Source organism: Notolepis coatsorum, assembly GCF_963971535.1.
Source record: "Notolepis coatsorum genome assembly, chromosome: 13".
NCBI classification, from domain to species: Eukaryota; Metazoa; Chordata; class Actinopteri; order Aulopiformes; family Paralepididae; genus Notolepis; species Notolepis coatsorum.
In genome coordinates this window covers 33,317,830-33,345,214 of record NC_140177.1, presented here as the reverse complement: position 1 = coordinate 33,345,214, position 27,385 = coordinate 33,317,830, and the positions used below count along the sequence as shown (strand labels likewise).

The 27,385-nt window shown below is 38.8% G+C and overlaps 1 protein-coding gene across 1 annotated transcript in view; it reads left to right on the top strand.

The window, feature by feature from the left end:
* The window catches only part of LOC311239322 (dual specificity protein phosphatase CDC14AB-like), a gene marked incomplete at both ends in the record, with an annotated part of 117,119 nt that extends 90,135 nt beyond the window's left edge, over positions 1–26,984 (top strand). The window contains one exon of the mRNA XM_084327628.1: positions 26,945–26,984. Within this exon, the coding sequence (XP_084183754.1) occupies positions 26,945–26,984 (40 nt within the window). The remainder of the gene's footprint in view (positions 1–26,944) is intronic.
* Positions 26,985–27,385: the final 401 nt, after the last annotated feature.

Below are 27,385 nucleotides of genomic sequence, written 5' to 3'. Positions count from 1 at the left end.
TGACTCCCCATTGTTGAAACAGGCATGAGTGAGTGGCGTGGCTGGTTCATCTTAACTAAGTTACCTAGTCATGTTCATAATGTATTTTTAGTTAAAATATTGCGTCAGATAAAGATACTGTAACTTGTAATGTTACAGTACGTTAGTTCCAAAAATGAATGATGACCTGTGCTATTTGACATGTTAGTTCAACTTTAACACGCATAATGGCGAGTAGACTAAAAACCGGGTTTACAAACATAAACATAAAGACAGAAAACACTCTCATCACAGACAAGCTGGATGTGGCCAAATACATAAACACATCCTTCACTAACATAGCCACAACACTGGTTAATAAACTACCCTCCCACTCAGGGCATTTTGGGGTAGAACATAGCATACTACAAAAACCTAGGGGTCCGCAAAGACGACTTCAAACTTGAATTGGTAACAACAGATGAGCGCCCTCCAACCTAGCAACTACCGCCCTGTTTCTATTCTTACCTCCACCTCGAAAGTCATGGAATTTTCTTTCTACGAACAGGTCGAAAAGTACCTCGCGGACTTTTCGAATCGAATCTACGAATTCCAATCTGGCTTCAGAACATCCCACTCCACTGACACATGCCTTCTCTATTTGAACGACCATCAAACAAGAGGTGGACGGGGGCAAATACTGCGGCATGGTCATGCTGGACCTCCAAAAGGCTTTCGACACTGTCAATCACTCCATTCTGATTGACAAGCTAAAAAGAAAATTACAAACATCTCAAAACAAGCTAGTCAGACTACTGCTTGACCTGACTCCTAGAACCCACCTCACCCCTGCCCACTTTGACAACCTAGGATGGCTTAGAGTAGACGACAGAGTACAGCAACTTGCAATGGGCCTGGTCTACAAGATACACTACGCGACCAAGGTACCCATGTACATGTCAAAATACTTCCCAAAGGTCAGTGAATACCACGATCACAACACCAGAGGGAGCTCCACAAATCATGTAAAACCCAGATTCGGCTCAAACAAGGGACTAAACATGTTTCGCAATTATGCCACATCAATGTGGAACGCCCTACCTAAAGCTGTAAAGGAATGTGAATCACTACCCACTTTCAAAAACACTCTCAAAAAACACCTACGTGAGACTGCAATTCGAAACTGGCCCCTACAAATGTCCTAACCTAGTTGTACAGTAAATGACCAAGTAAGGCTTTGTCAGTATTCCAATGTACAGTGTAAAATGTGTGTGTGTCCCCTACCCAACCCCCCCCCCCCCCCCCACCTCCAATGTACAGCCCTCACCCACCCACCCAACCCCACCCCACCCACCCAACCTCCTCCAATGTACAGTTTCTACGCCAAATGTATATACACTCTTTTTCTGGAAATTTTTTGTATCACAAACAGTACTGTATTTGCAAATCTGATATGTCATAAATGTATAGATGTAGCAGTACTGTCTATCTGTATGTCATGTATGTCATATATGTTATGATGAATTGAAAATGGGGGACCCTGATGTAAACAAGACGAAAGTCTTTCTCTGGTCTGCATCCCCTTAACAATTGTATGTATTGAGCTGTACTGTACTGTACCCATTCTGCAATCTGTTAATAAACTTTTCAATCAATTCAATCAATCAATCAATCAATCAAGCAATTGGTTTTAGTTTATCAGTGAGCTGGATGCAATCCTACCTGGAGGGTAGAGATAAACGGTACCCTATCCCCCCCCCCTCCCAATGAACTGTAGGACTGTTACTGTTCCTAATTTATGCAAATGACATGTCATCAGCTTGTGACTGCAACTTGTTCCTGTTCGCGGACGACTCAGCCCTGTTGGTCTCTGACAAGAACAAGTTACAGGTTGAACAAACCCTCAGCTCAGAACTCGGCAGAATCTGCACCTGGCTCGCTGATAACAAACTATCATTACACCTGGGTAAAACAGAGTCCATTCTCTTCGGATCAAATAACAAACTCAGCAAGACCAACGGCTTCTCTGTTACAGTGGGTGACAATATTGTCACAAGGAAAGATGAAATTACATATGGCATCCAATGTAATCAAAAAAGTCAACCAACGAACAAGATTCTTGTACCGGATCTCCTCTCTGGTAAACAAAAATACCCTGAAGACTCTAACAGGAGAACTCATTCAAGGGTACTATGACTATGCTTGCACCTCATGGTACCAAAGCACCTCAAAGGCACTAAAAACAAGATTACAATACAAACATCACAAAACAAACTGGTCAGACTACTGCTTGACCTTACTCCTAGAACCCACCTCACCCCTGCCCATTTTGACAACCTAGGATGGCTTAGAGGTAGACGGCAGAGTACAGCAACTTGCAATGGGCCTGGTCTACAAGATACACTACACCACTAAGGTACCCATGTACATGTCGAAATACTTCCCAAAGGTCAGTGAACACCATGACCACAACACCCGAGGGAGTTCCACAAATCATGTCCAACCCAGATTCGGCTCAAACAAGGGACTAAACTACTAAATTATGCCACATCAATGTGGAACGCCCTACCCACAGCCGTAAAAAAAATTTGAATCACTACCCACCTTCAAAACCGCTCTCAAAGAGCACCTACGGGAGGCTGTAATTCGAAACAGGCCCCCGTAAATGTCTGAACCACCCACCCACCCCCTCCTAATGTACAGTTCCCTCATCCCTTGTGTATATATTTACTGTTAGGATCTGTCTAACAGTACTGTATATTTGCATATCTTGTATGTCACAAATGTAACAGTATTCTATATCTGTATGTCATGTATGTCATAAATGTCATGATTAGATTAGATGATTAGATTAGATTATTATATCTGTATGTTGTATATGTCATAAATGTCATTGTGAATTGAAAATGGGGGACCCTGATGTAAACAAGACGAAAGTCTTTCTCTGGTCTGCATCCCCTTAACAATTGTGTGTATTGAGCTGTACTGTACTGTACCCATTCTGCAATCTGTTAATTAAAGTTTTCAACCAATCAATGAAACTCAACAAGACTCTTTAACACATTGTAAGGGGCTGAGGGGAATGGTGATTGATGGCTTCTATGTTCCTGCCTGTTTGCACTCCATGGAGGTGAGAGTTGGGAGTTAGTTAGAAAGTTGAATTTTATGTGATTCAGAGAGTGGGGTATATAGTATGATGTAGATGGACAGGGATGGTGAACGGTGTGGTTGTAGGTAGTTGTTTTGTAGGTTAGGTAGTTAGAGTAGGGGTTAGAGAGGGGAGAATGGAAGACTGGCCCGATTTCCGGGTCGGTAGGTGGCGGTAAATGCCCCAATTATGGTGGCCGTCCGCCGTAAAACTCCAAAAAGAAGAAGAAGAGAAGAGTTCCTGCCTGTTGGCTCCTCCCAATGGAGAGAGGAGGACTGACAGCTTCACACACGCAGACCCACACACAGCTGTCTCCCAATTTGGCAATCAGCATGCCTCTCAAAGAGGACAGACAAACAACCTCAGAGTGTGTCTTGGAATAGAGTGAGAGAACTGTTGGGAGACATCTAAAACTGTGAGTTGACAACCGGTAAGCCGGACAGCGGCCCGGCCTAGTTAGGGAATGGACTACAGTAAAGGTAGTTAGGTGCTCCAATGGGAGCCAGTATGATTTTGTTGTTTTTCTTAATTTTCTGTTTAGCTTAATTCTTAACACTTTGGATGCCACGCCATGTTTTCCTTTTTACCCCCTTGATGCCCAAACCCACTCCAATGTTAACTTAATATCGCCTAATCTATGTTTTAAATTATGGCTATGTGTCTAATCTGCCCGTCGCTTATCAAAGACTCATTTTCCAGTCAACATTGTCAAGGCAGATTGTTTTTTTATCGCTTCATTTCCGTTTGATAGCATTTTGAAAATCACTTGTTTTCGCGGAAAAAACAACCGTATGATGATAATCGTCTTTTACTGGAATATTCCAGAACGTTGTCATTTGTCGGCCTATTTATGAATCGTTTTCAAATAAACGCTAGATGATCGATAGTATATGTGTGCGCACGCACGCTCGTGCCCCGCGCTGATAATCGCTGCTCTTATTTCCTGATGGCTTTTACAGTGAAACAGCAATATCACACCATTCTGATTGACAAGCTAAAAGCAATTGGTTTTGATAGTTTATCAGTGAGCTGGATACAATCCTACCTGGAGGGGAGGGAACAGATGGTGGAAGTAAACGGTACCCTATCCCCCCCCCTCACAGTGAGCTGTGGTGTTCCACAAGGAAGCATACTAGGACCGCTACTATTCCTAATTTATGCAAATGACATGTCGTCAGCTTGTGACTGCAACTTGTTCCTGTTTGCGGACGACTCAGCCCTGCTGGTCTCTGACAAGAACAAGTTACAGGTTGAAAAAGCCCTCAGCTCGGAACTAGGCAAAATCTGCATATGGCTCGCCGACAACAAACTATCATTACACATGGGCAAAACAGAGTCCATTCTCTTCGGTTCAAATAACAAACTCAGCAAGACTGACGGCTTCTCGGTTACAGTGGGTGACAATATTATCACAAGGAAAGATGAAATTACCTACCTGGGTTCCATCCTAGAGGCTAATCTTTCCTGTGACAAAATGGCATCCAATGTAATAAAAAAAGTCAACCAACGAACGCGATTCTTGTACCGGATCTCCTCTCTGGTAAACAAGAATACCCTGAAGACTCTAGCAGGAGCACTCATTCAAGGGTACTACGACTATGCTTGCACCTCATGGTACCAAAGCACCTCAAAGGCACTAAAAAACAAATTACAAACATCTCAAAACAAGCTAGTCAGACTACTACTTGACCTGACTCCTAGAACCCACCTCACCCCTGCCCACTTTGACAACCTAGGATGGCTTAGAGTAGACGACAGAGTACAGCAACTTGCAATGGGCCTGGTCTACAAGATACACTACGCGACCAAGGTACCCATGTACATGTCAAAATACTTCCCAAAGGTCAGTGAATACCACGATCACAACACCAGAGGGAGCTCCACAAATCATGTAAAACCCAGATTCGGCTCAAACAAGGGACTAAACACGTTTCGCAATTATGCCACATCAATGTGGAACGCCCTGCCTAAAGCTGTAAAGGAATGTGAATCACTACCCACCTTCAAAAACACTCTCAAAAAACACCTACGTGAGACTGCAATTCGAAACTGGCCCCTACAAATGTCCTAACCTAGTTGTACAGTAAATGACCAAGTAAGGCTTTGTCAATATTCCAATGTACAGTGTAAAATGTGTGTGTGTCCCCTACCCAACCCCCCCCCCCCCACCTCCAATGTACAGCCCTCACCCAACCCCACCCCACCAACCTCCTCCAATGTACAGTTTCTACGCCAAATGTATATACACTCCTTTTCTGGACACTTTTGTATCACAAACAGTACTGTATTTGCAAATCTGATATGTCATAAATGTATAGATGTAGCAGTACTGTCTATCTGTATGTCATGTATGTCATATATGTTACGATGAATTGAAAATGGGGGACCCTGGTGTAAACAAGTCGAAAGTCTTTCTCTGGTCTGCATCCCCTTAACAATTGTATGTATTGAGATGTACTGTACTGTACCCATTCTGCAATCTGTTAATAAACTTTTCAATCAATCAATCAATCAATGGAAACGCTTATATCTCCGTGAAAACGAGTCAGATTATCCTAAGACTGATAACATAGATTCCTTACCTGACATCAGATGGTATCCAAATGGTTTATTCCAATTTCCGATCGCCATTCGGAAAAAATCGATAATTGTATTGATCCATCGTGTGTACAGTAGAACACATATTCGCCGTGCCACCAAGGTTCCAGAATGAACTCTGGTAGACCCCGGTTACATCAGTGAGAAGTAAAATGTGGAGTCAGAAATCCGTTCTCCCATTCACTTTCATTGAGTCCACTCCAAAAGGGTGATTTACCATCTGGGAGACGATATGGCGCTTTTTTCACATCTGAGCGCCGGCGGTGCCTGGATATCCAACGGTACGCTCGCTTGATGCAATATGATTTCAGAACGCTAAAAAAAAAAAAAAAAAAAAAACGAGAAATCTCTGGCATTCAACGGTCGGGGGGTAAACCCGAGAAATCTCAGGTGTGGCATCCAAAGTGTTAACTGGCACCGACCCGGCCCCGGGACGTTTTAAGGACGATTTGCCAACGTAACCAATGAGTGTGGCTTTCCAATGCTACCCAACGTGGGGATGAGCGAATCAGGGATCTAGGTGAAAAGTCACAAGTGCAAACAGGAAGAGAAATTTCCAATGAGGAAATGGTTTTCTGCACTGCTTTTTTTCTCACTTTTTACCAAAATCGCTCCTATCCGATTTTTATGAAATCTGGACATGTACTATACAATAAATATTTATTTGGAAATATACTTTTGGATATTGCAACTACTACAGAAAAACGTGAGAAACGTTTTTCTACAACTCAAGTTCAGACCTATGTTAGTTAGCACTAAAAGTTAATTTTCTTTATTATATCAGAAACTTCTGAATGTTATCTTTCAAAAGAGCCCAGGCTCATGCATGTGCTATAAGTGTAAAGTATAGTATTTCGGTTTGCAAAAAAAGTATGCAGTCCTCAAGTTCAAGTAAAAACATTGCCACTTTTGGGGGCGCCAGTTATAAATAAATGCCCCTGGCCATTGTCCAGTGGGGAGGGGGAGCTAAAGCTATTTGACTGTGTTTGATTAATTGTACAACAATATTGCACCTTCCACCTACCCCTGTCTGCTACCTTTGTTACAACATGTACATACAAACTATGTATGTACAATACAAAATGTAACAAACTATCAACACCTGGGTAAAACAGAATCCATTCTCTTTGGATCAAATAGCAAACTCAGCAAGGCCAACGGCTTCTCTGTTACAGTGGGGGACAAGGAAAGATGAAATTACCTACCTGGGTTCCATCCTAGAGGCAAATCTTTCATGTGACAAAATGGCAACCAATGTAATAAAAAAAGTCAACCAACGAACAAGATTCTTGTACCGGATTTCCTCTCTGGTAAACAAGAATACCTTGAAGACTCTAACAGGAGCACTCATTCAAGGGTACTACGACTATGCTTGCACCTCATGGTACCAAAGCACCTCAAAGGCCATTAAAACAAGGCTACAAACATCACAAAACAAACTGGTCAGACTACTGCTTGGCCTTACTAAAAAAAAACGACTTCTGCACATTTTGACAACCTAGGATGGCTTACACGACATGTTGTCGGCGAGTTTTTGGCGCTATTCCAAAACGGAAACACAATTTAGCGTTTTCAGTAGGGCCACAACGTTTCCGGCAAAAACGGCATTTCTATGTAATAGGGACAGCAAACGTATTCAAAAACGTATAAAAACGAGCACAAAAACACTGTGTGTAACAAGGGCCTTAGAGTAGACAACAGAGTCCAGCAACTTGCAATGGGCCTGGTCCACAAGATACACTACACCACTGGGATACCCATGTACTGTACATGTCGAAATACTTCCCATAGATCAGTGAATTCCACGGTCACAACACCAGAGGGAGTTCCACAAATCATGTTCAATCCAGATTCGGCTCAAACAAGGGACTAAACATGTTTTGCAATTATGCAACAATAATGTGGAACGCCCTACCCAAAACCGTGAAGGAATGTGAATCCCTACCCTCCTTCAAAACCGCTCTCAAAGAGCACCTACGGGTGGCTGCAATTTGAAACTGGCCCCTGTAAATGTCCAACTCCCCCCTCCCTCAATGTACGGTTTCTTCCTCTTCGGATGTATATATTTTTTATGATCTCTTTTTACTACACAGTTCTGTATATCTGTTTGTCGTGTATGTCATAAATGTCGTGATGAATTGAAAATGGGGGACCCCGATGTAAACAAGTCGAAAGTATTTTTCTGGTCTGCATCCTCTTAGCAGTTTGTTTTGTATTGAGCCGTACTGTATTGTACCCACTCTGCAATCTGTTAATAAAGTTATCAATCAATCAATCAATCAATCAATCAATACTGGAGACTAGACTCAACACGACTCTTAAGTTTAACCAGTGATGCCAGTAACTAGTTACTAAGTAACTAGTTACTCTAATCTGATAACTTTTTTTTAATCTACTTTTTCTCCAATTTTTTTCTATTTTTCTCCCATCCCAATTTCGTATCGTCCAATTCTACCCTTCCCTGTCTCAAACGCTGTTAGGCCATGCCTCCCACAAGCCGGCTGTAATGTGGACGAAGCCATACATTGCACGTGTCCCCTCCGGTACTCGAGGTAGCAGCCGTCGCATCTTTTCACCTGCACAGCGCGATATTTCAGCGTCGGGGGTCTGCGTTTGGAGGGCATGCCGCCCCCCTCGCTTCCTGATTCTACTGCGCAGGCGCACCAACCGACCTGTAGGAGTCGCTGTCCACAACGTCCGATCCCCACCCATCAGCTTCCCACCCCCTAATACTGCCAAATGTATTAGTATGAATGACCAGCCAAGCTGATAGCAATGTGGAGAGCTGGGCTCGAACCCAGCGTCTTCTGCATTGGTGGTGAGCGCCTTGCCCACTGCACCACCTAGCCGCCCAATCTGATAATTTTTTTCAGTAAATAGTAATCTAACTCGTTACTTTTTACAAGCCATTAATCTGATTACAGTTACTTTTCCAAGTGGCTGTGCGTTACTATTTAGTTACTATCTCATAATTTACCCATAATGATAAGCCTAATTTGAGAGAATAACAAACTATAATACCATGTTTTTTTTTTTTTTTTTTATCGACTTTTTCTCCCATTTTCTATTTTTCTCCCATACCAATTTCGTATCATCCAATTCAACCCTCCCCTGTCTCGAACGTTGTTTCTTGCCTCCCACAAGCCGGCTGCAATGTGGACTAAGTCATACATAGCACGAGTCCGCTTCGATACTCGAGGTAACGGCAGTCGCATCTTTCCACCTGCGCGGCGCGATCTTTCAGCGTCAGGGGTCTGGGCTTTGGAGGGGCCCCGCACCCATCGCTTCCTGATTCTACTGCGCAGGCGCACCAACCGACCTGTAGGAGTCGCTGTCCACAATCCGATCCCCACCCATCAGTTTCCCTCCCCCTAATACTGCCAATGTGTATTAGTACGGACGACCAGCTAAACTGAAAGCAATGTGGAACGCTGGGCTCGAACATGCGAACCCAGCGTCTCCAGCATTCGTGGTGAGCGCCTTGCCCACTGCACCACGTAGCCGCCTACTATAATACCATGTTTTATATTACACAACGGTTTTACAATTTTATTTTTAATTAAAATTATATTATATACATTTTCTATTTTATTTCGTTTGGGAACCACTGTCCTAGAGTGCCTGATCAGTAGACAGATGTGACCTTATATGGCCTGATGGCTGATGATGTCTCATGATGACCTGTCTGAGCAGCCAATCATGATTTATGACATTATGCACTTTCAATAAAGCATTATTTAAAAAAAATAAAAACTCTTGTCATTCTTATGTTGTGACAGTAACTAAGTTACGTTGATAATCAAGTTATCAGTAAAGTAACTAGATTACTTTTTAAAGGAGTAATCAGTAATCAGATTATTTTTTACAAGTAATCTGTCGCATCACTGAGTTTAACACATGTACATACTGGAGAGTAGACTCAACAATACTCTTTACCACATGTACATAACAGAGTAGACTCAACAAGACTCTTTAACACATGTACATAACAGAGTAGACTCAACAAGACTCTTTAACACATGTACATAACAGAGTAGACTCAACAAGACTCTTTAACACATGTACATAACAGAGTAGACTCAACAAGACTCTTTAACACATGTACATAACAGAGTAGACTCAACAAGACTCTTTAACACATGTACATAACAGAGTAGACTCAATAAGACTCTTTAACACATGTACATAACAGAGCAGACTCAACAAGACTCTTTAACACACGTACATAACAGAGCAGACTCAACAAGACTCTTTAACACATGTACATAACAGAGTAGACTCAACAAGACTCTTTAACACATGTACATAACAGAGTAGACTCAACAAGACTCTTTAACACACGTACATAACAGAGTAGACTCAACAAGACTCTTTAACACATGTACATAACAGAGTAGACTCAACAAGACTCTTTAACACATGTACATAACAGAGTAGACTCAACCAGACTCTTTAACACATGTACATAACAGAGTAGACTCAACAAGACTCTTTAACACACGTACATAACAGAGTAGACTCAACCAGACTCTTTAACACATGTACATAACAGAGTAGACTCAACAAGACTCTTTAACACACGTACATAACAGAGTAGACTCAACCAGACTCTTTAACACACGTACATAACAGAGTAGACTGAACAAGACTCTTTAACACATGTACATAACAGAGTAGACTCAACAAGACTCTTTAACACATGTACATAACAGAGTAGACTCAACAAGACTCTTTAACACATGTACATAACAGAGTAGACTCAACAAGACTCTTTAACACATGTACATACTGGAGAGTAGACTCAACAAGACTCTTTAACACATGTACATAACAGAGTAGACTCAACAAGACTCTTTAACACACGTACATAACAGAGTAGACTCAACCAGACTCTTTAACACACGTACATAACAGAGTAGACTGAACAAGACTCTTTAACACATGTACATAACAGAGTAGACTCAACAAGACTCTTTAACACATGTACATAACAGAGTAGACTCAACAAGACTCTTTAACACATGTACATAACAGAGTAGACTCAACAAGACTCTTTAACACATGTACATAACAGAGTAGACTCAACAAGACTCTTTAACACATGTACATAACAGAGTAGACTCAACAAGACTCTTTAACACATGTACATAACAGAGTAGACACAACAAGACTCTTTAACACATGTACATAACAGAGTAGACTCAACAAGACTCTTTAACACATGTACATAACAGAGTAGACTCAACAAGACTCTTTAACACATGTACATACTGGAGAGTAGACTCAACAAGACTCTTTAACACATGTACATAACAGAGTAGACCCAACAAGACTCTTTAACACACGTACATAACAGAGTAGACTCAACAAGACTCTTTAACACATGTACATAACAGAGTAGACTCAACAATACTCTTTACCACATGTACATAACAGAGTAGACTCAACAAGACTCTTTAACACATGTACATAACAGAGTAGACTCAACAAGACTCTTTAACACATGTACATAACAGAGTAGACTCAACAAGACTCTTTAACACATGTACATAACAGAGTAGACTCAACAAGACTCTTTAACACATGTACATAACAGAGTAGACTCAACAAGACTCTTTAACACATGTACATAACAGAGTAGACTCAATAAGACTCTTTAACACATGTACATAACAGAGCAGACTCAACAAGACTCTTTAACACACGTACATAACAGAGCAGACTCAACAAGACTCTTTAACACATGTACATAACAGAGTAGACTCAACAAGACTCTTTAACACATGTACATAACAGAGTAGACTCAACAAGACTCTTTAACACACGTACATAACAGAGTAGACTCAACAAGACTCTTTAACACACGTACATAACAGAGTAGACTCAACAAGACTCTTTAACACATGTACATAACAGAGTAGACTCAACAAGACTCTTTAACACATGTACATAACAGAGTAGACTCAACCAGACTCTTTAACACATGTACATAACAGAGTAGACTCAACAAGACTCTTTAACACACGTACATAACAGAGTAGACTCAACCAGACTCTTTAACACATGTACATAACAGAGTAGACTCAACAAGACTCTTTAACACACGTACATAACAGAGTAGACTCAACCAGACTCTTTAACACACGTACATAACAGAGTAGACTGAACAAGACTCTTTAACACATGTACATAACAGAGTAGACTCAACAAGACTCTTTAACACATGTACATAACAGAGTAGACTCAACAAGACTCTTTAACACATGTACATAACAGAGTAGACTCAACAAGACTCTTTAACACATGTACATACTGGAGAGTAGACTCAACAAGACTCTTTAACACATGTACATAACAGAGTAGACTCAACAAGACTCTTTAACACACGTACATAACAGAGTAGACTCAACCAGACTCTTTAACACACGTACATAACAGAGTAGACTGAACAAGACTCTTTAACACATGTACATAACAGAGTAGACTCAACAAGACTCTTTAACACATGTACATAACAGAGTAGACTCAACAAGACTCTTTAACACATGTACATAACAGAGTAGACTCAACAAGACTCTTTAACACATGTACATAACAGAGTAGACTCAACAAGACTCTTTAACACATGTACATAACAGAGTAGACTCAACAAGACTCTTTAACACATGTACATAACAGAGTAGACACAACAAGACTCTTTAACACATGTACATAACAGAGTAGACTCAACAAGACTCTTTAACACATGTACATAACAGAGTAGACTCAACAAGACTCTTTAACACATGTACATACTGGAGAGTAGACTCAACAAGACTCTTTAACACATGTACATAACAGAGTAGACCCAACAAGACTCTTTAACACACGTACATAACAGAGTAGACTCAACAAGACTCTTTAACACATGTACATAACAGAGTAGACTCAACCAGACTCTTTAACACATGTACATAACAGAGTAGACTCAACAAGACTCTTTAACACATGTACATAACAGAGTAGACTCAACAAGACTCTTTAACACATGTAAATAACAGAGTAGACTCAACAAGGCTCTTTAACACATGTACATAACAGAGTAGACTCAACAAGACTCTTTAACACATGTACATAACAGAGTAGACTCAACAAGACTCTTTAACACATGTACATACTGGAGAGTAGACTCAACAAGACTCTTTAACACATGTACATAACAGAGTAGACCCAACAAGACTCTTTAACACACGTACATAACAGAGTAGACTCAACAAGACTCTTTAACACATGTACATAACAGAGTAGACTCAACAATACTCTTTACCACATGTACATAACAGAGTAGACTCAACAAGACTCTTTAACACATGTACATAACAGAGTAGACTCAACAAGACTCTTTAACACATGTACATAACAGAGTAGACTCAACAAGACTCTTTAACACATGTACATAACAGAGTAGACTCAACAAGACTCTTTAACACATGTACATAACAGAGTAGACTCAACAAGACTCTTTAACACATGTACATAACAGAGTAGACTCAATAAGACTCTTTAACACATGTACATAACAGAGCAGACTCAACAAGACTCTTTAACACACGTACATAACAGAGCAGACTCAACAAGACTCTTTAACACATGTACATAACAGAGTAGACTCAACAAGACTCTTTAACACATGTACATAACAGAGTAGACTCAACAAGACTCTTTAACACACGTACATAACAGAGTAGACTCAACAAGACTCTTTAACACACGTACATAACAGAGTAGACTCAACAAGACTCTTTAACACATGTACATAACAGAGTAGACTCAACAAGACTCTTTAACACATGTACATAACAGAGTAGACTCAACCAGACTCTTTAACACATGTACATAACAGAGTAGACTCAACAAGACTCTTTAACACACGTACATAACAGAGTAGACTCAACCAGACTCTTTAACACATGTACATAACAGAGTAGACTCAACAAGACTCTTTAACACACGTACATAACAGAGTAGACTCAACCAGACTCTTTAACACACGTACATAACAGAGTAGACTGAACAAGACTCTTTAACACATGTACATAACAGAGTAGACTCAACAAGACTCTTTAACACATGTACATAACAGAGTAGACTCAACAAGACTCTTTAACACATGTACATAACAGAGTAGACTCAACAAGACTCTTTAACACATGTACATACTGGAGAGTAGACTCAACAAGACTCTTTAACACATGTACATAACAGAGTAGACTCAACAAGACTCTTTAACACACGTACATAACAGAGTAGACTCAACCAGACTCTTTAACACACGTACATAACAGAGTAGACTGAACAAGACTCTTTAACACATGTACATAACAGAGTAGACTCAACAAGACTCTTTAACACATGTACATAACAGAGTAGACTCAACAAGACTCTTTAACACATGTACATAACAGAGTAGACTCAACAAGACTCTTTAACACATGTACATAACAGAGTAGACTCAACAAGACTCTTTAACACATGTACATAACAGAGTAGACTCAACAAGACTCTTTAACACATGTACATAACAGAGTAGACACAACAAGACTCTTTAACACATGTACATAACAGAGTAGACTCAACAAGACTCTTTAACACATGTACATAACAGAGTAGACTCAACAAGACTCTTTAACACATGTACATACTGGAGAGTAGACTCAACAAGACTCTTTAACACATGTACATAACAGAGTAGACCCAACAAGACTCTTTAACACACGTACATAACAGAGTAGACTCAACAAGACTCTTTAACACATGTACATAACAGAGTAGACTCAACCAGACTCTTTAACACATGTACATAACAGAGTAGACTCAACAAGACTCTTTAACACATGTACATAACAGAGTAGACTCAACAAGACTCTTTAACACATGTAAATAACAGAGTAGACTCAACAAGGCTCTTTAACACATGTACATAACAGAGTAGACTCAACAAGACTCTTTAACACATGTACATAACAGAGTAGACTCAACAAGACTCTTTAACACATGTACATAACAGAGTAGACTCAACAAGACTCTTTAACACATGTACATAACAGAGTAGACTCAACAAGACTCTTTAACACATGTACATAACAGAGTAGACTCAACAAGACTCTTTAACACATGTACATACTGGAGAGTAGACTCAACAAGACTCTTTAACACATGTACATAACAGAGTAGACTCAACAAGACTCTTTAACACATGTACATAACAGAGTAGACTCAACAAGACTCTTTAACACATGTACATAACAGAGTAGACTCAACAAGACTCTTTAACACATGTACATAACAGAGTAGACTCAACAAGACTCTTTAACACATGTACATAACAGAGTAGACACAACAAGACTCTTTAACACATGTACATAACAGAGTAGACTCAACAAGACTCTTTAACACATGTACATAACAGAGTAGACTCAACAAGACTCTTTAACACATGTACATACTGGAGAGTAGACTCAACAAGACTCTTTAACACATGTACATAACAGAGTAGACCCAACAAGACTCTTTAACACACGTACATAACAGAGTAGACTCAACAAGACTCTTTAACACATGTACATAACAGAGTAGACTCAACAAGACTCTTTAACACATGTACATAACAGAGTAGACTCAACAAGACTCTTTAACACATGTACATACTGGAGAGTAGACTCAACAAGACTCTTTAACACATGTACATAACAGAGTAGACCCAACAAGACTCTTTAACACACGTACATAACAGAGTAGACTCAACAAGACTCTTTAACACATGTACATAACAGAGTAGACTCAACCAGACTCTTTAACACATGTACATAACAGAGTAGACTCAACAAGACTCTTTAACACATGTACATAACAGAGTAGACTCAACAAGACTCTTTAACACATGTACATAACAGAGTAGACTCAACAAGACTCTTTAACACATGTACATAACAGAGTAGACTCAACAAGACTCTTTAACACATGTACATAACAGAGTAGACTCAACAAGACTCTTTAACACATGTACATAACAGAGTAGACTCAACAAGACTCTTTAACACATGTACATAACAGAGTAGACTCAACAAGACTCTTTAACACATGTACATACTGGAGAGTAGACTCAACAAGACTCTTTAACACATGTACATAACAGAGTAGACTCAACAAGACTCTTTAACACACGTACATAACAGAGTAGACTCAACCAGACTCTTTAACACACGTACATAACAGAGTAGACTGAACAAGACTCTTTAACACATGTACATAACAGAGTAGACTCAACAAGACTCTTTAACACATGTACATAACAGAGTAGACTCAACAAGACTCTTTAACACATGTACATAACAGAGTAGACTCAACAAGACTCTTTAACACATGTACATAACAGAGTAGACTCAACAAGACTCTTTAACACATGTACATAACAGAGTAGACTCAACAAGACTCTTTAACACATGTACATAACAGAGTAGACACAACAAGACTCTTTAACACATGTACATAACAGAGTAGACTCAACAAGACTCTTTAACACATGTACATAACAGAGTAGACTCAACAAGACTCTTTAACACATGTACATAACAGAGTAGACTCAACAAGACTCTTTAACACATGTACATAACAGAGTAGACTCAACAAGACTCTTTAACACATGTACATAACAGAGTAGACTCAACAAGACTCTTTAACACATGTACATAACAGAGTAGACTCAACAAGACTCTTTAACACATGTAAATAACAGAGTAGACTCAACAAGACTCTTTAACACATGTACATAACAGAGTAGACTCAACAAGACTCTTTAACACACGTACATAACAGAGTAGACTCAACAAGACTCTTTAACACACGTACATAACAGAGTAGACTCAACAAGACTCTTTAACACATGTACATAACAGAGTAGACTCAACAAGACTCTTTAACACATGTACATAACAGAGTAGACTCAACAAGACTCTTTAACACACGTACATAACAGAGTAGACTCAACAAGACTCTTTAACACATGTACATAACAGAGTAGACTCAACAAGACTCTTTAACACATGTACATAACAGAGGACCCCCTCAACAAGACTCTTTAACAACTTACATAACAGAGTAGATCAACAAGACTCTTTAACACATCGTACATAACAGAGTAGACTCAACAAGACTCTTTAACACTGTACATAACAGGTAGGACTCAACAAGACTCTTTAACACATGTACATAACAGAGTAGACTCAACAAGACTCTTTAACACATGTACATAACAGAGTAGATCAACAAGACTCTTTAACACATGTACATAACAGAGTAGACTCACCACAAGACTCTTTAACACATGTACATAACAGAGTAGACTCAACAAGACTCTTTAACACATGTACATACAAGAGTAGACTCAACAAGACTCTTTAACACATGTACATAACAGAGTAGACTCACAAGACTCTTTAACACACGTACATAACAGAGTAGACTCAACAAGACTCTTTAACACATGTACATAACAGAGTAGGACTCAACCAGACTCTTTAACACACGTACATAACAGAGTAGACTCAACCAGACTCTTTAACACATGTACATAACAGAGTAGACTCAACAAGACTCTTTAACACATGTACTAACAGAGTAGACTCAACAAGACTCTTTAACACATGTAAATAACAGAGTAGACTCAACAAGACTCTTTAACACATGTACATAACAGAGTAGACTCAACAAGACTCTTTAACACATGTCATACTTATAGGGAGATGACTCAACAGACTCTTTAACACATGTACATAACAGAGTAGACTCAACAAGACTCTTTAACACACGTACATAACAGAGTAGACTCAACCAGACTCTTTAACACACGTACATAACAGAGTAGACTGAACCATGACTCTTTAACACATGTACATAACAGAGTAGACTCAACAAGACTCTTTAAACATGTACTAACAGAGTAGACTCAACAAGACTCTTTAACACATGTACATAACAGAGTAGACTCAACAAGACTCTTTAACACATGTACATAACAGAGTAGACTCAACAAGACTCTTTAACACATGTACATAACAGAGTAGACTCAACAAGACTCTTTAACACATGTACATAACAGAGTAGACACAACAAGACTCTTTAACACATGTACAAACAGAGTAGACTCAACAAGACTCTTTAACACATGTACATAACAGAGTAGACTCAACAAGACTCTTTAACACATGTACATACTGAGAGTAGACTCAACAAGACTCTTTAACACATGTACATAACAGAGTAGACCCAACAAGACTCTTTAACACGTACATAACAGAGTAGACTCAACAAGACTCTTTAACACATGTACATAACAGAGTAGACTCAACCAGACTCTTAACACATGTACATAACAGAGTAGACTCAACAAACTCTTTAACACATGTACATAACAGAGTAGACTCAACAAGACTCTTTAACACATGTAAATAACAGAGTAGACTCAACAAGACTCTTTAACACATGTACATAACAGAGTAGACTCAACAAGACTCTTTAACACATGTACATAACAGAGTAGACTCAACAAGACTCTTTAACACATGTACATAACAGAGTAGACTCAACAAGACTCTTTTAACACATGTACATAACAGAGTAGACTCAACAAGACTCTTTAACACATGTACATAACAGAGTAGACTCAACAAGACTCTTTAACACATGTACATACTGGAGAGTAGACTCAACAAGACTCTTTAACACATGTACATAACAGAGTAGACTCAACAAGACTCTTTAACACCCGTACATAACAGAGTAGACTCAACAAGACTCTTTAACACACTGTACATAACAGAGTAGACCTCAACAAGACTCTTTAACACATGTACATAACAGAGTAGACTCAACAAGACTCTTTAACACATGTACATAACAGAGTAGACTCAACAAGACTCTTTAACACATGTACATAACAGAGTAGACTCAACAAGACTCTTTAACACATGTACATAACAGAGTAGACTCAACAAGACTCTTTAACACATGTACATAACAGAGTAGACACAACAAGACTCTTTAACACATGTACATAACAGAGTAGACTCAACAAGACTCTTTAACACATGTACATAACAGAGTAGACTCAACAAGACTCTTTAACACATGTACATAACAGAGTAGACTCAACAAGACTCTTTAACACATGTACATAACAGAGTAGACTCACAAGACTCTTTAACACATGTACATAACAGAGTAGACTCAACAAGACTCTTTAACACATGTACATAACAGAGTAGACTCAACAAGACTCTTTAACACATGTACATAACAGAGTAGACTCAACAAGACTCTTTAAACACCTGTACATAACAGAGTAGACTCAACAAGACTCTTTAACACACGTACATAACAGAGTAGACTCAACAAGACTCTTTAACACATGTACATAACAGAGTAGACTCAACAAGACTCTTTAACACATGTACATAACAGAGTAGACTCAACAGACTCTTTAACACATGTACATAACAGAGTAGACTCAACAAGACTCTTTAACACATGTACATAACAGAGTAAGACTCAACAAGACTCTTTAACACATGTACATAACAGAGTAGACTCAACAAGACTCTTTAACACATGTACATAACAGAGTAGACTCAACAAGACTCTTAACACATGTACATAACAGAGTAGACTCAACAAGACTCTTTACACATGTACATAACAGAGTAGACTCAACAAGACTCTTTAACACATGTACATAACAGAGTAGATCACAAGACTCTTTAACACATGTACATAACAGGAGTAGACTCAACAAGACTCTTTAACACATGTACATAACAGAGTAGACTCAACAAGACTCTTTAACACATGTACATAACAGAGTAGACTCAACAAGACTCTTTAACACATGTACATACGAGAGTAGACTCAACAAGACTCTTTAACACACTGTACATAACAGAGTAGACTCAACAAGACTCTTTAACACATGTACATAACAGAGTAGACTCAACAAGACTCTTTAACACATGTACATAACAGAGTAGACTCAACAAGACTCTTTAACACACGTACATAACAGAGTAGACTCAACAAGACTCTTTAACACCTGTACATAACAGAGTAGACTCAACAAGACTCTTAACACATGTACATAACAGAGTAGACTCAACAAGACTCTTTAACACATGTACATAACAGAGTAGACTCAACAAGACTCTTTAACACATGTACATAACAGAGTAGACTCAACAAGACTCTTTAACACATGTACATAACAGAGTAGACTCAACAAGACTCTTTAACACATGTACATAACAGAGTAGACTCAACAAGACTCTTTAACACATGTACATAACAGAGTAGACTCAACAAGACTCTTTAACACATGTACATAACAGAGTAGACTCAACAAGACTCTTAACACATGTACATAACTGGAGAGTAGACTCAACAAGACTCTTTAACACATGTACATAACGAGAGTAGACTCAACAAGACTCTTAACACACGTACATAACAGAGTAGACTCAACAAGACTCTTTAACACACGTACATAACAGAGTAGACTCAACAAGACTCTTTAACACCATGTACATAACAGAGTAGACTCAACAAGACTCTTTAACACTGTACATAACAGAGTAGACTCAACAAGACTCTTTAACACAGTACATAACAGAGTAGACTCAACAAGACTCTTTAACACATGTACATAACAGAGTAGACTCAACAAGACTCTTTAACACATGTACATAACAGAGTAGACTCAACAAGACTCTTTAACACATGTACATAACAGAGTAGACTCAACAAGACTCTTTAACACATGTACATAACAGAGTAGACTCAACAAGACTCTTTAACACATGTACATACTGAGAGTAGACTCAACAAGACTCTTTAACACATGTACATAACAGAGTAGACCCAACAAGACTCTTTAACACACGTACATAACAGAGTAGACTCAACAAGACTCTTTAACACATGTACATAACGAGAGTAGACTCAACAAGACTCTTTAACACATGTACATAACAGAGTAGACTCAACAAGACTCTTTAACACATGTACATAACAGAGTAGACTCAACAAGACTCTTTAACACATGTACATAACAGAGTAGACTCAACAAGACTCTTTAACACATGTACATAACAGAGTAGACTCAACAAGACTCTTTAACACATGTACATAACAGAGTAGACTCAACAAGACTCTTTAACACTGTACATAACAGAGTAGACTCAACAAGACTCTTTAACACATGTACATAACAGAGTAGACTCAACAAGACTCTTTAACACATGTACATAACAGAGTAGACTCAACAAGACTCTTTAACACATGTACATAACAGAGTAGACTCAACAAGACTCTTTAACACATGTACATAACAGAGTAGACTCAACAAGACTCTTTAACACATGTACCATAACAGAGTAGACTCAACAAGACTCTTTAACACATGTACATAACAGAGTAGACTCAACAAGACTCTTTAACACATGTACATAACAGAGTAGACTCAACAAGACTCTTTAACACATGTACATAACAGAGTAGACTCAACAAGACTCTTTAACACATGTACATAACAGAGTAGACTCAACAAGACTCTTTACACATGTACATAACAGAGTAGACTCAACAAGACTCTTTAACACATGTACATAACAGAGTAGACTCAACAAGACTCTTTAACACATGTACATAACAGAGTAGACTCAACAAGACTCTTTAACACATGTACATAACAGAGTAGACTCAACAAGACTCTTTAACACATGTACATAACAGAGTAGACTCAATCAAGACTCTTTAACACATGTACATAACAGAGTAGACTCCAACAAGACTCTTTAACACATGTACATAACAGAGTAGACTCAACAAGACTCTTTAACACATGTACATAACAGAGTAGACTCAACCAAGACTCTTTAACACATGTACATAACAGAGTAGACTCAACAAGACTCTTTAACACATGTACATAACAGAGTAGACTCAACCAGACTCTTTAACACATGTACATACAGAGTAGACTCAACAAGACTCTTTAACACATGTACATAACAGAGTAGACTCAACAAGACTCTTTAACACCTGTACATAACAGAGTAGACTCAACAAGACTCTTTAACACATGTACATAACAGAGTAGACTCAACAAGACTCTTTAACACATGTACATAACAGAGTAGACTCAACAAGACTCTTTAACACATGTACATAACAGAGTAGACTCAACAAGACCTTTAACACATGTACATAACAGAGTAGACTCAACAAGACTCTTTAACACATGTAAATAAACTAATAGACTCAACAAGACTCTTTAACACATGTACATAACAGAGTAGACTCAACAAGACTCTTTTAACACAGTACATAACAGAGTAGACTCAACAAGACTCTTTAACACAGTACATAACAGAGTAGACTCAACAAGACTCTTTAACACATGTACATAACAGAGTAGACTCACAAGACTCTTTAACACATGTACATAACAGAGTAGACTCAACAAGACTCTTTAACACACTGTACATAACAGAGTAGACTCAACAAGACTCTTTAACACTGTACATAACAGAGTAGACTCAACAAGACTCTTTAACACATGTACATAACAGAGTAGACTCAACAAGACTCTTTAACACATGTACATAACAGAGTAGACTCAACCAAGACTCTTTAACACATGTACATAACAGAGTAGACTCAACCAGACTCTTTAACACACTGTACATAACAGAGTAGACTCAACAAGACTCTTTAACACATGTACATAACAGAGTAGACTCAACAAGACTCTTTAACACATGTAATAACAGAGTAGACTCAACAAGACTCTTTAACACATGTACATAACAGAGTAGACTCACAAGACTCTTTAACACATGTACATAACAGAGTAGACTCAACAAGACTCTTTAACACATGTACATAACAGGTAGACTCAACAAGACTCTTTAACACATGTACATAACAGAGTAGACTCAACAAGACTCTTTAACACACGTACATAACAGAGTAGACTCAACAAGACTCTTTAACACACTGTACATAACAGAGTAGACTCAACAAGATCTTTAACACATGTACATAACAGAGTAGACTCACAAGACTCTTTAACACATGTAGCATAACAGAGTAGACTCAACAAGACTCTTTAACACATGTACATAACAGAGTAGACTCAACAAGACTCTTTAACACACTGTACATAACAGAGTAGACTCAACAAGACTCTTTAACACATGTACATAACAGAGTAGACTCAACCAGACTCTTTAACACATGTACATACAGAGTAGACTCAACAAGACTCTTTAACACACGTACATAACAGAGTAGACTCAACCAGACTCTTTAACACATGTACATAACAGAGTAGACTCAACAAGACTCTTTAACACATGTACATAACAGAGTAGACTCAACAAGACTCTTTAACACGTACATAACAGAGTAGACTCAACAAGACTCTTTAACACATGTACATAACAGAGTAGACTTGAACAAGACTCTTTAACACATGTACATAACAGAGTAGACTCAACAAGACTCTTTAACACATGTACATAACAGAGTAGACTCAACAAGACTCTTTAACACATGTACATAACAGAGTAGACTCAACAAGAATCTTTAACACATGTACATAACAGAGTAGACTCAACAAACACTTTAACACAGTACATACTGGAGAGTAGACTCAACAAGACTCTTTAACACATGTACATAACAGAGTAGACTCAACAAGACTCTTAACACATGTACATAACAGAGTAGACCTCAACAAGACTCTTTAACACATGTACATAACAGAGTAGACTCAACAAGACTCTTTAACACATGTACATAACAGAGTAGACTCAACAAGACTCTTTAACACATGTACATAACAGAGTAGACTCAACAAGACTCTTTAACACATGTACATAACAGAGTAGACTCAACAAGACTCTTTAACACATGTACATAACAGAGTAGACTCAACAAGACTCTTTAACACATGTACATAACAGAGTAGACTCAACAAGACTCTTTAACACATGTACATAACAGAGTAGACTCAACAAGACTCTTTAACACATGTACATAACAGAGTAGACTCAACAAGACTCTTTAACACATGTACATAACAGAGTAGACTCAACAAGACTCTTAACACATGTACATAACAGAGTAGACTCAACAAGACTCTTTAACACATGTACATAACAGAGTAGACTCACAAGACTCTTTAACACTGTACATAACAGAGTAGACTCTTTAAGCATCTACATAACAGAGTAGACTTCAACAAGACTCTTTAACACATGTACATAACAGAGTAGACTCAACAAGACTCTTTAACACATGTACATAACAGAGTAGACTCAACCAGACTCTTTAACACGTACATAACAGAGTAGACTCAACAAGACTCTTTAACACATGTACATAACAGAGTAGACTCAACCAGACTCTTTAACACACGTACATAACAGAGTAGACTCAACAAGACTCTTTAACACATGTACATGTACCTGTCTGATCTCCTCCACCAGTACACTCCATCCCGGAACCTACGATCCTCTGATCTAGGTCTCCTCTCCATCCCTCGCACCAGGTTACGGACTTTTGGGGACAGAGCCTCAGCGTGGCGTCCCCTACCCTCTGACTCTCTCCCCCCGAAATCCGCAACGCCCCAACCCTGGACACCTTCAAATCCGCTCTAAAAACACACCTCTTCACCAAGGCTTTCCCCATCAGTTAGTTTTAGACTAAATTAGGTCCATTATCCCCTACTTTCCCTCATCCCCTCTTCCCTCTCCCCCCTACTTCCTTGCCTATTTTTGTCCTGATTGTAAAGCGACCTTGGGTTCTATGAAAGGCGCTATATAAATTTGATTTATTATTATTATTATAACAGAGTAGACTCAACAAGACTCTTTAACACATGTACATAACAGAGTAGACTCTTTAAGACTCTTTAACACATGTACATAACAGAGTAGATTCAACAAGACTCTTTAACACATGTACATAACAGAGTAGACTCAACAAGACTCTTTAATAACACATGTACATAACAGAGTAGACTCAACAAGACTCTTTAACACATGTACATAACAGAGTAGACTCAACAAGACTCTTTAACACATGTACATAACAGAGTAGACTCAACCAGACTCTTTAACACATGTACATAACAGAGTAGACTCAACAAGACTCTTTAACACATGTACATAACAGAGTAGACTCAACCAGACTCTTTAACACACGTACATAACAGAGCAGACTCAACAAGACTCTTTAACACATGTACATAACAGAGTAGACTCAACAAGACTCTTTAACACATGTACATAACAGAGTAGACTCAACAAGACTCTTTAACACACGTACATAACAGAGTAGACTCAACAAGACTCTTTAACACACATACATAACAGAGTAGACTCAACAAGACTCTTTAACACATGTACATAACAGAGTAGACTCAACCAGACTCTTTAACACATGTACATAACAGAGTAGACTCAACAAGACTCTTTAACACATGTACATAACAGAGTAGACTCAACAAGACTCTTTAACACATTTACATAACAGAGTAGACTCAACAAGACTCTTTAACACATGTACATAACAGAGTAGACTCAACAAGACTCTTTAACACATGTACATAACAGAGTAGACTCAACAAGACTCTTTAACACATGTACATACTGGAGAGTAGACTCAACAAGACTATTTTTTTTTAATCCTCTTTTTTTCTTCGCCTGATTTTCTGTGCTTTTCCTCCCATCCCAATTTAGTCGTTATGCCAATTCCCCCCTCCCCTACCTGGTCGTTGTGCGCATGTACCCCCTACTGGTCGGTCAAGGGAGCCCTGAGGTCTACCACATGCTTCCTCCGACACATGCGGAGACAGCCAGCGGCTCTCTTTTCACCTGACAGCGCGGACTCTCATTGGTGAAGTATAACACGTGGGAGGTCACGCTGCCTTCACCACTTCCTGTCTTTTGCTGTGCAGGCGCCCTGACCTGACCTGTACGAGTCGCTGTCCACAACGCCAGATTACCACCCCATCAACTTCCCTCCCGCTAACTCAGCCAAACGAGTTAGTATGACGGCTGGCCCAAGCCGGGGGCAATGCTGACACCCAGATTCGAGACCGGAGTCTCTCGCATTGGTGACGAGCGCAATCTCCGCTGCGCCACCCAGCCGCTCTCAACAAGACTCTTTAACACATGTACATACTGGAGAGTAGATTCAACAAGACTATTTAACACATTAACTATGTCAAGTAAACAGTTTTCTTTTATTAATCCCCTTGGGGACATGCAGGTGTCATAGCAGTGTGGGGGAGGGGGGGTACAGGCAGGAAAAAAGATTATAATAGAAATAGTAATAATAATAATAATAATAATAATAATAATAATAATAATAATAATAATAATAATAATAATAATAATAATAATAATAATAATAATAATAATAATAATAATAATAATAATAATAATAATAATAATAATAATAATAATAATAATAATAATAATAATAATAATAATAATAATAATAATAATAATAATAATAATAATAATAATACACATAATAATACACAATAATAAAACATTTTACATTTACATTCAGTCATTTAGCTGACGCTTTTATCTAAAGCGACTTACAAGTTCTGTAATATTATTTTCTCTAATAATAATAATATTAGAGTAGAAAATAATAATAGTCAAATGGCAGTATATATCAATAATAATATATATCAATAATAATAATAATTGTTATTATAGTATACATGGTATATATAGTAGTAGCACACTGCGCCAGAGTCCGTGCAGTGTTTAGTAATTAAGTGATAGTCAGTCCTAACAGTACTCAAGTTCTCCAGCTGTTAGTTCTCCAACTATTGGTGGCCGTGCATGTAGGTCAGTCAGTCCATGTAGGTCTCCTAGTGACCTAGTCCACCACCAGCATCTTGGTCTTGCTGATGTTGAGTTGGAGGTGGTTTCTAGGTTAGCAGTTAGGGGGTTAAGTGTCTTGCTCAAGGACACGCTGCCCGGGAGGAGCGGGAATCCTACAGGGAGGGACCACTCCTGAGCCACTGTCGCTCAGTACAGGGAGGGACAGGCTGTTTATGGGTGGGGGAGGGGCGAATCTGGTCAGACATGTTTAAGAACGAGTTCAACTCATTTGTTTGCTCCTCAGCCACCATGCCTTGCTGCTGGAAGGAGCCAACTCAACATGAGTCTGTCACACATTCACATGGAGAGTCAACTCAACGTGAGTCTGTCACACATTCACATGGAGAGTCAACTCAACATGAGTCTGTCACACATTCACATGGAGAGTCAACTCAACGTGAGTCTGTCACACATTCACATGGAGAGTCAACTCAACATGAGTCTGTCACACATTCACATGGAGAGTCAACTCAACGTGAGTCTGTGACACATTCACATGGAGAGTCAACTCAACATGAGTCTGTCACACATTCACATGGAGAGTCAACTCAACATGAGTCTGTCACACATTCACATGGAGAGTCAACTCAACATGAGTCTGTCACACATTCACATGGAGAGTCAACTCAACATGAGTCTGTCACACATTCACATGGAGAGTCAACTCAACATGAGTCTGTCACAC